The following is an 11756-nucleotide window of genomic DNA, read 5'->3' on the forward strand; positions in this document are numbered from 1 at the left end:
AACCTACTTTGTTACAAATTTCGTGAGAATCGTTAGAGCCGTTTTTGAGATCCGGTCAAATACAGATATATAAACAGAAATTGCTCGTTTAATAGTATAGGATATTTTATTTGGTCCACTGGTAATATTCAAGTATTTTCTCAGTTTGGAATACAAATTGGTTGCAATAGGGGAGGGAGCAATAATAATTATTCTCAATTCTTGCAAATTAGAACAGTCACAAACACGATATTTGGAAAGAGAAACAGGCAATTGCCCAAAACTTCTACAATTCCTTGATTTTGGCACATAAATAGTCCAAAGTGAGGTTAAGTTTAAAATTTCTGTTTTGACTGTTTTTACCAAAGATTAACACTCAGAGAATTCGTATTCGAAAACTTGAAAATTACAGAGAATTACTTTTTATTAAAACTTGAAAATAGAGCAAGAAATTCACTTGAGGTTTTGAAGGAGGTTGAAGTATGAGTAAGCTGCATTTATAACCTGTAAAAAGACAAAGATTCTTTGAAAATAAATTAAATAATGAAGCAACAAAACTGCAGAAGTTATGAAGTTACTATATGAAGGAGTGAAGAATTTACTCTCAGTGCAGTAAGTCTTGACTATTTTTAAAAAAGAATTATAGTACTCTTTGAAATTAATAAAAAACTAGTTTAAGAATACAAATTATAGCAACTATAGTTTTAGTGTTCTCAACATCGTCAGGTTTTTAAAAATGAATGAACACTCTTTCAACGAAATTCATATTTTAATTAAGTTCTAAGATGGCAGAACAGTGTAGTGAATTTAAAATTCATTAATGAGATCATAAATTTCTTTTAGAAATTTCATGAACTATAGTGTGGTCCATTTTATAATGGCAGTGGATGAAGATAGAAGAATAGCGATGCCGATTCTCTGCATTAATTAATTATATTTCTACACTTTCAAAACCATAACTGTCATCGTTGTGGACCTAGAAAAGGATAGTACCACCAGCTTTGTCGAATGATAGACAAGGATAGCAAAACCAAAGTTGATCAAATACTGTCATTATAACGTGGACCACACTATAGATTCTACCTGCCTGACGCCTATAGCCCCACTCAAAAATAATTTTAAAAACCTGTCGATGGTGTGAAGACTGAAACTAGTTGCTATAATTTGTATTCTTAAACTATTATTTTATTAATTTCAAAGGTTACGGTACCATAATTATATTTTATAAATAAAAGATAGTAGTCTGAATTTAAATATTTAAAGTAGTCCCACTCAAAAATAATTTTAAAAACCTGTCGATGGTGTGAAGACTGAAACTAGTTGCTATAATTTGTATTCTTAAACTATTATTCTATTAATCTCAAAGGGTACTACTATAATTATTCTATTCTATAAATAAAAGGAAGTAGCCTGAATTCAAACATTTAAAGAAGTCTTGACTAGTTTATTTTCTACATTGGTGACAAATTTTAGTCTATCATTCATCACTTTAGTACCACTGATGAATAATAGGCTTGTTACTTTTAAGTATGATATGATATACTTGAATCTTGTCTAGTAATGATAGCAAGGTCTGGTTGCTACATGATACAAAAGTCTGTTAAATTTTAACGGTGATTAAATGACTAATGATATTGTCACAAGAATAACCAATCAGAGAAGCAAGTGGAAAGCGTCTATAATTAGCACTTAATCTCAGTTAATATTCAACAGACTCTTGTGCAACCGGGCTATAGTTAGCTTACCATAGAGGAAAGATAGAATAAGATTGATAATAAAACACAAGAATATTATAATTAATTATTATTATAATATTACTATTAAACGAAAATCCAAATCAAATTCTGTCAATAATTGGTTTTTGTTTAATAATTATTAGCATTTGAATAAATGCAATATATCAGTATTTTCTATCCGTAGACTAAAATATTGTCTAAAAATAGCATAAAACAAACATCAATGAATAATTAAATAAAAAGACTAAGAAATTGTCAAAAACCACAGATTTCATTTAATATGAATAATTCCCACAATATCAACTTCTCAACTACGGTACACAAAAAGTGAAAATCAATGAATAACACGATGACACCATACTGTTGAAACATGTTAGTAACTTTTTAATAAATTTGTGATATTTTTAGACAATACTCTAGTGTTTTATTATGGACTAGCAGGTAACCCGTGCTCCGCAAGGGTCCAATAAAAACCTGACATAATGAAATCTTGAAGAATTGAAAATAGGCCTATAACCATCCTCGGTAAGTAAAGAATCTACATGCAAAATTCCACGTTAATCAGTTGAGTAGTTGAGACGTGATGATGCGTCATTCGTGAATTTCCTATCCCCTACATGTATAGCTGATTCTTCCCTTTATTATATTATAGACTATAGCAGGTGCTCTGCAAGGATCTACTCTAAAACTTTACAAACTGGAACTAAAGAATCTTTAGTTAGAAAAGTTTACAAAGTAAAACTTTACAAACAAACTGGAAACTTGACTACTGAAATTTTGAGGAATTGAAAATAGGCCTATAACCATCCTCGTTTAATTGAGAATCTATATGCAAAAATTCAAGATAATCAGTTGAGTAGTTGAGACGTGATGATGCGTCATTCGTGAATTTCCTATCCCCTACATGTATAAGCCAGTTCTTTCCTTTATTATTTTATAGACTAGCAGGTGATAACCCGTGCCACGAGGGCCTAATTTGAAACTTGGCAAACTGAAAACTTGACCTACTGAAATCTTGAAGAATCAAAAATAGGCCTATAACCATCCTCGTTTAATTGAGAATTTATATGCAAAAATTCAAGTTAATCAGTTGAGTAGTTGAGACGTGATGATGCGTCATTCGTGAATTTCCTATCCCCTACGTGTATAAGCCAGTTCTTTCCTTTATTATATTATAGATAAATATCACTACATCTCACCAAAAACAGTATCTGAAGCATGAGATAAAATAGAAAAATATAATTTTATTCACTTTAGAACAACTAAATTTATTACGACATAGCAGTCAGGTATTATAAATACTATCTTTTGGTTTGTATTTTAGAATATTATCACGGCAAATGTACCAATAATTTAAAGAATATTTTCGAACTCGTGGCTGGAGCTCAAGGCTTCTTTTTCCAGCCACACCAATGTATATTAGTTGATAAGTGTTATTTTGTAAATTTCTAGTGAATTGGTAAAAATAAATAAAAAAATAAATAAAAAAAAGCTATTAGCTTCTACTCAAATTAGTGAGCGCTTTCGGACACTAGGTCCTTCCTCAACACTGTTTGACACTTCCCTTTTGACACTTTTGGGAAGTCTCAACCAGTGTTTAGGAAGGGCCTAGTGTCCGAAAGCGCTCCACTAATGTGAGTAGAAGCTAATAGCTTTTATTTATAAATACCTGACTGCTATGTCGTAATAAATTTAGTTGTTCCAAAGTGATTATTTACAAGCAGTTCTTAATGGAAACAAACATTGAAGAGTATAATTTTATTGCCCTGGAACATACAATTATAAGCAACGTCAAATTAACAAGTTGTGTTATGAACTAAAATGAAGTCGTATATTATCTAATATGCGCTTATGATATTATTTTCTCTATGGTCTTACTTATACAATATCATAGAGAAACAATAGCGTAAGTAGATATCCTATGCTATAGGGCGTTTATGTCGCAACTTTTACTGTTATCTCAAGCTGATTAGTGTCTATTATTGTAGATTTTTACTGTTTAGGCCCGGTTGTACAACAGCCGGTTAAATTTTAAACGTGATTAATTTACGAGAACCAATCAGAGAAGGCGTTTTTGAAAAGACGGCTTCTCTGATTGGTTCTCGTGGAATTAATCACGGTTAAAATATAACCGGCTGTTGTGCAACAGGCACCATGAGTGTATGAACGGCACAATCTGAGAGACTACCAGCGTTACATAGCTTCACGGGAAAGAACTACGTGGACTATCGGCTTGAGATAACAGTAAAAGTTGCGACATAAACGCCCTATAGCATGGGATATCTACTTATGCTATTGTTTCTCTATGACAATATGTACTTGTGTTACTTACATGAGTGAAACTTCGTAAGTTCAATGCACTAAGTCCATAAGGCTTGATTTCCATGGTCTTAGTGGCTTTAGTCATCATGATGAGAAGAGATTTCTGACACCACTGAGGACTCTCCAGCCAGTTACAACTGCTCAAAGATAGTCGCAGATTTTCACCCTGCATTTGAACAAGAAATAGGGGAATATATCAGATTCTAACCCTGAATTTGAACAGAAAAACAGGGGAATATAATAGATTCTAACCCTGAATTTGAACAAGAAAATAGGGGAATAGGAACAGATTCTAACACTGAATTTGAACAAGAAAATAGGGGAATATATCAGATTCTAACCCTGAATTTGAACAGAAAAACAGGGGAATATAACAGATTCTAACCCTGAATTTGAACAAGAAAATAGGGGTATAGGAACAGATTCTAACCCTGAATTTGAACAAGAAAATAGGGGAATAGGAACAGATTCTAACCCTGACTTTGAACAGAAAAACAGGGGAATATAACAGATTTTCTACCTGAACTTAAACAAGAGAAATAGGGAAGATAACATATTCTAACCCTGACTTTGAACAAGAAATAAGCAAGGGATATAACAGATTCTCAACCTTAACTTGAACAAGAAAACAAGGGAATATAACAGATTCTCAATCTGAATTTGAACAAGAAAATAGGGGAAGATACATATTTCAACCATGAGTTTTACCAGTGAAATTGAGAAACATAATTCATTTAAAATTTACACTATGAACAGAATATTGTGAATTTCTCCATATTAAAGTGGAATAAAAACGATATAGTCAGTTCCACATAATATCTATTTTAGCCAAATTTGAGTTTCAATGCACTAAGTTATCATCTTCAGTGGTCGTGTTTTGGTTAGACTGACCAAATAAATTATGTGGAACTGACAATAGACTATCATTTTTATTTCACCTTGATAAGTCCTTTAGCCATCAATAAATAATTACAAATCATAATAAATAACTGAGCGGGAGCAACAGTCTTAGTGCAAAACTTTTGAACAGAAAATGGGGAAACATAATAATTATTAATATTAATTTATCAATACAGATAAAAATCATAATAATACTGTAATTTATGACTGGGCAAGAGTAACAGACCTACCATGGCCCAAAACTTTTCTACTTCCAAATTCCATAAAAATGGTATACTTGCCAAATAGATAATTAATAAATGAATTAATTTTATTTCCCAAAAAAACTAATACTACTGTACTGTATCAATCACAGAAAATATTATATAGTTTACAATGACATACAATAGGTAGTTATTTTCAGAAATTTCTTATGATGTGTCTTCTACAAGTTTAGTGTTCTCTGTGTGGAAATTGACCTACTCTACTATGGCCTACCATGCTCTAGAGTAGGTTTTGTTTGTTTTGTTTTGTTTTGTGTAATTGAAGTGATATTCATTCATAATAAGAACACAAAGATGTTGTTTAGTGGTTCTATATAATAATTTGATAAAACAGTATGTTTTCACAACAAGGAAAGTTACTAAATTTATTGCTGTTCATAAAGAAAAAATCTGGTTGAATTAATATCCTGTAACTTATTTCAACTGAAGCTAGGTTTACAATATTCATAATTTTTGTCATATATTTGAAATTCATAATATTGTATTCTTAAATAGAAATACAAATCTCAGACCCCTTTTTTGAATTATTTTATCACAACATGTTTCAACATTCATGTGATTTTCAAGTGATTTAAATTACTAATTGACTGATTTAAATATTTACATTACAAGTAGCCCTAAAGAGAAAAGATAGGTACAATAAATAATGTATTCTTCTTGTATGATTCTACAGATCTAATCTTATAAGGCTATCTAGAACCTTATGGATTTCAGAATCTATATATATAAAAGCGAAATGGCACTCACTCACTGACTGACTGACTGACTCACTCACTCACTCACTCACTCACTCACTCACTCGAATAACTAAAAATCTACCGGACCAAAAACGTTCAAATTTGGTAGGTATGTTCAGTTGGCCCTTTAGAGGCGCACTAAGAAATCTTTTGGCGATATTTTAACTCTAAGGGTGGTTTTTAAGGGTTTAAAGTTCGTCTTTTAGCATGTATATTCTTCTTTTCCCAATCTTTTAATTATAATTGAAATTTCCATATCATATGTTACTATAGAACTATAATCTAGATAGAATACCTCTTCGAGACAGTTGTTAACTGGCAACTAAATTAATAATTTTGTCAGGTTGGCATTAAGTAGAGTTGACTTTGTTAGGTTGGCACCAAGTTGAAGATTTAAATGCATTTATCGCGGAAAAATTGATTGGGCACTGCTACTTCAATCCTGGGAATATTATATTACTAGCCGTCAGGCTCGCTTCGCTCGCCATATCCGTTTAGCCAGACGTTTCTGGACCCCCGACTGATATTGTCCTAACATATGATAAAAATGCTCAAATGAAAAATGCAGGCGAGCGAAGCGAGCCGGCTGATCTCATTCTTGGACGATCCAGTCGGGGGTCCAGGGGGCGGAGCCCCCTGGCTAGACGGATATGGCGAGCGAAGCGAGCCTGACGGCTAGTAACACTATAAACCTAATAATAAATTGTAAATAGTATAAGGCTCTGACAGTTTCTTAGTATTTTTATTTAATATTGTAAATAGTATAAATTGGAAGCATATATATTAGAAGGTTTATTTTGAAGTATTGATTGAATTGAACCACATTATAATACTTTATGTCATATACCAATAACTATAATAATAATTCCTCATGATAATATATTACCTGATCAGTGACTTGTTGTCCCAGAGCACTGTACATCTCCATTATCCATACAATCCAAATTAACAGAAGTGAGTACTCCAGTTTCATGAAGAAACCGTCCATCTAGAATAAACATAACAGACATCAAGTTTCTAAAAAAATATGAAGTAGGCTAATAATATTATTAATAAACGAAACTACATATACTTAAATAAGTAAGTACGGTAACAATTTATTATTATGGAAAGAAACTCCAAATTAAATGCTGTAAATCACCCCGAAGACTTCTGCTACTGCAAATTTTGACAACAGGGTAAACAGCTATTTCCATGTAGCTTTCCTCGGGGTGATTTACAGAATTTAATTTGGAGTTTCGTTTCATAATAATTATTCATTCATGGTGATGGTTTCTTGATTCATTCCAAGCTGCTTTGTATTAACACACTTTTTTTATGTATTTGAACACGACATGCAGTCAATTTACAGTGTTGAAAATGATCGCTAGACGGTCGAAAGTGCTTCAGTCAGTAAGTAAAAGTTTTTAATTATTTACTTAATAAATTGACTGCATGTCGTGTTCAAATACATAAAAAAGTCATTAATTCATGATGCACATTGGGTAACGCTAAATGGACTAGCATATATAATGGCGGCCAGACAAACTTATGTTCTCCTGATCAAAAACTACACAACATCTTGAAGAAATTGAAAAAAATATAGTGTATATGTAGAAATTTGAGACTCATGAGCTTTATATGTGTTGTGTATCTGCCATACGCTAATAAATAAATATTAATTCATTATCATTTGAATAATTGCAATATCTCAGTAATTCAGATATGACGTAATAGTTTAAAATATTCAAATAGTTATTTCATAGTTAATATCTCAGTTTTTTCATGACCATTTGCAATAGATTTAGCATAGGCTAATAAATAAATATTAATTCATTAGCATTTGAATAACTGCAATATCTCTGTAATTTAGATATGGAGTAATAGTTTAAGACATTTAAATATCTATCTCAAAGTCAATATCTCAGCTTTTCCATGATCATTTGCAATAGATTTATCATTGTTGTTTCTTGAGATTATTTTGTTAAAATAATACTTACCTCTCTTGTACAATAGATAGACATGCAGATTTGAATTCCGAAACTGTTGTTGCAAGCCAATACAAAATTTTGTAGTCCTTTGTCCACAATCTTCAAGTCACTGTAGAAATAATAGAATCAGATTCAATAATTCAATTAGGTTCTTGCTATTCTATTTCACTCATGATGAAAAAGACTACTATAAATAGTAGGATGCTTTATTGAATTCAATGTAATGTGTATTTGGTTTATTTTTCAACTCAAAAGTAGAATAATTGATTGATTGATTGATTGAGTACTTTATTTATGTAGATTACAATATATACTGGCTTATACACTTATATACAATAGCTTACAATACAGCAAAATTATAAATGAATTTACATAATATAGACTAAGAAAATAATTATTGAACTGTATATGATATGAAAAAGCAGTTTGTAATATAATAACTATAGATAATAATCATATTGTTATGCATCTACATAAATTGGCGGAGCTTTGGACATATCAATGTCCATTCTTCGGAAAGAATATTAAAAATATCCTCCCCACTAACTCTCTACCAAATAATGTGAGAGAAAACAAAATAACAAGACAATAATAAATGTAAGAGTAAATACATACCGTATGCAAAATTATGTAACATAGAAAGTTCAATGAAGCAAACTAACAACAATCAAAATTGATAGGTAGTAAAAAATATAATAATATAGTAATAAACAAACAATACAAGCTTGCAGTACAAATTCAACAATAAGTTAAGAGTGAAATGGTGTACGGTATTCTTAATTTTCTTCAAAACTTAAGCTAATCACATCTTATTATTTATGGACTATGAATTTTCCTCTTGATTCGCTCCAGTGTTTCATTGTTGTATCTCAAACTATTATTCCAGTTGATTTGCATTAAAACTCTTCAGCAATATTCTAAATCTTACAAAATAATTTATCAAGTCTTAGAGTTCATCATGCTATATAAAGAACACTGATCTATAATAATATAATATCACTGTATCTATAACTATAACTATAATATCACTGATCAAGAATTACATTTTTATTTACAGATGGAATTAAATAGAGAATGCATTTATTCAAATGCTAATTAATATATAATTATTATTTAACAAAAATCCCAAATAAATGTTGTATACTGTTAACCCTGTTGTCCATGTCTGCAGTAGCAGAAGTCTTCTGGGTGATATACAGCATTTATTGGGATTTTCGTTAAATAATAATTATATTTTTATTTATTTATTAGGTTAGCAAAAACAATATAAGGATAAATAGTCAACTCTTCCATAACTTTCGTAGTCACAGTTATTTCCTTAGCTTTAATAGTCACAAACTTTCGATTGCTGTTAGTTTGCTTTATTGAACAGGCTATTGCCCAGAATTTCTTCAATTTCCTAATTTAGTTTCAAATTTTCCAAATATTATACATAGTTATATATGCTGCATATTACTGTTCAACTTATCTCAATTTTAAGTTCTAAAAATATGATTCAAAGTCCTTCTTCATTTGTAAATTGAGCTACAAAAGTATCTTTTCGACAAGACATTGAGTAAAAATCCTTGAATTGTCACAACCGTTTCTAATAATATAATACGGTACATAATTATATTTTCGCCACACTGCACAGAAAGCAGCTGTTTTCCAGTCCCTACGTAGATCTGAAAGACCTTGTTTGCAGACGACGTCAGAAAAGGGTTTCTTTTCCGGTCTAGCCCAGAAAGTTGTCTCTTTCCAGCCGCTCATGGAAGTAGTTAATAAGTCATCCGCTAGATCGGGCGAGTGTCCACTTTCATCATCAGTGCTGAAGTCGCCATGATTTCAGTTCCAGTTTCGAATCAAACTAATTCGCTTCGCAACCAGTTTTATTCAATTATTTATTGTTGATTAGTGCATTCCGAATTTTCAAAAATGCTTGAAGATGACTGTGGTATTCCAAGTGAAATTTTAAAAGAATCTGAAATCCTGACTGCAAATCTTCTACCACTAAAATCAAGAGATAGGTACAATAGCTTAACGAGTATTCTTTTTTTTGTATTCTTTATTTATTTTGTCAGCAATACCTGTAGTGTGGCGAAAAATATCGTTCGCACCACGGGCAAAAATGTTTTTCTGCTCTAGGTGCGAAATATACTATTTCGACAAGATTGTGATTTAGTGTAGAAATTTGAATGGACATAACCTATAATATTTGGACAATTTGAAACTAAATTAGGAAATTGAAGAAGTTTTAGGCAATAGCCTGTTTTTTCTTTTCCGATTCTTGTATTTTTTTGCTAACCTTATAAATAAATAAATAAATAAATAAATAAAAATCCTTGAATTGTCACAAACATTTCTAATAATATAATACGGTACATAATTATATTATAATGTAATACAACAATAATAATGTAATTGTGTACTAAACAATAAATGTGAACCTGAACCCTTCTTCCCAATGAAGTTTTGTTCCTTGCTGGGCAAAAGATTACTATTGATTCTTATAGGAGTTTTCACACATTGGTATGTTAAAATGTGTGAACATTTTCATAAGAACCAATAGTATTCTATTTTTTTTTTCTTATAAGTGTTCTCACACATTGGTATGATAAAAATGTGTGAACACTTCCATAAGAAACAATAGTATTCTTTCTCATAAAGCAGAAGCAAAACTACAATTGATTGGAAAACAGGGTTCAAGGATCTTGACAGCTTCAATAAAAGCATACATTTAACATTATTGAATAAATTCTAGATTGATTGCATATCAGAAATCAGACATTTGGATTGTGAGCTTCAAGTTCTTCTGTACTGTTGATGATTTTCTAATATTATATAATTGTAAGTGAGAATTTGTACAAAGAACAAATAAATTTGAATTTAAAAATTGTAACTCACTTGCAAATCGACTGATGCTGCATTATCAAATACTTCAAACTCCTCTTCAAAGCGCTCTCTCCTTTCAAACTCATCTCCTCAACCTCATTCAAAACATTCTCAAACTCCAACCTATTCTGCCTCATCATCACATACTCTTCAATCCTCTCATTTATTACACGCATACACTTCCCGGTCATTTCAATTTCAAACACCAAACTTTTCACAGCTATAAAACCGGCATTAAAAATACAGAACAGTAGTACAATAGTTGTACCACTGCAAATAATCTGTACAATTGTTACAGTGAAATACAGGGTGAGTGAAGAGTTGTAGGAAAAGTAGTGAAAATAAAACACAAAGGGTAGTTTTTGTATGTTGATTTTGTTGTCACCCCTTACACCCCGGTTGAAAGTATGTAGATTGTTTGAAACAGCGGGAAAAAGTTGTACATTATAAACACAAAAATCAAGATTCTTCTACTGTTGACCATATACTATTCATGTCTTGAACCAAATCTTGTTTAGCAGATTTTGTATCAGGTAAAATACGCTCCAAAAATTCCCGTTTCAACTGAATTTCGATCCGGTTGCACAGCGTATAGATCCCACTGAATCCAGAGTGGATAGTGATGGTGAATATAATGTTGTTGAGTTCTTTTATTATAAGGATGACAGTGTTTTTCTGAGAGTCCACCATTAGAGAGAGGACCAAGTTTATGGCGTTGATTATGAAGAAGAGAAAATGAAGTTTGGCGCGTAGTTTTTTCCGGCCGTTTTGTAGATGGCCAACACGGGATGCGGCGTTCTTTACGTAGGCAATTGTTTCCATGAGTTTGTTTTATGAAGAAGTCACCTGAAATGAGATGAAAATTTTGTCTGAGAAATGTTGTATCCTACTATAGTGAGGTCCACGTTGTAATGGCAGTGTTTGATTGACGTTGGTGTTGCTATCCTTGTCTATTATTCTACAAAGCAGATAGAGCTA

The 11756-nt window shown here is 31.4% G+C and overlaps 1 protein-coding gene across 1 annotated transcript; it reads right to left on the reverse strand.

The window, feature by feature from the left end:
• Positions 1-412: 412 nt before the first annotated feature.
• On the reverse strand, positions 413-11103 carry LOC111057222 (odorant receptor 56a-like). Its single transcript, XM_039439845.1, has 5 exons — positions 10791-11103; positions 7917-8016; positions 6824-6925; positions 4048-4203; positions 413-483 (listed from the first exon to the last, which is right to left on the reverse strand). The coding sequence occupies exons 1-5, from the start codon at positions 10967-10969 to the stop codon at positions 433-435; spliced, it is 588 nt and encodes a 195-aa protein (XP_039295779.1). The 5' UTR covers positions 10970-11103; the 3' UTR covers positions 413-432.
• Between the last annotated feature and the right edge of the window lie 653 nt (positions 11104-11756).

Source organism: Nilaparvata lugens, chromosome 13, assembly GCF_014356525.2.
Source record: "Nilaparvata lugens isolate BPH chromosome 13, ASM1435652v1, whole genome shotgun sequence".
Taxonomy (NCBI): domain Eukaryota; kingdom Metazoa; phylum Arthropoda; class Insecta; order Hemiptera; family Delphacidae; genus Nilaparvata; species Nilaparvata lugens.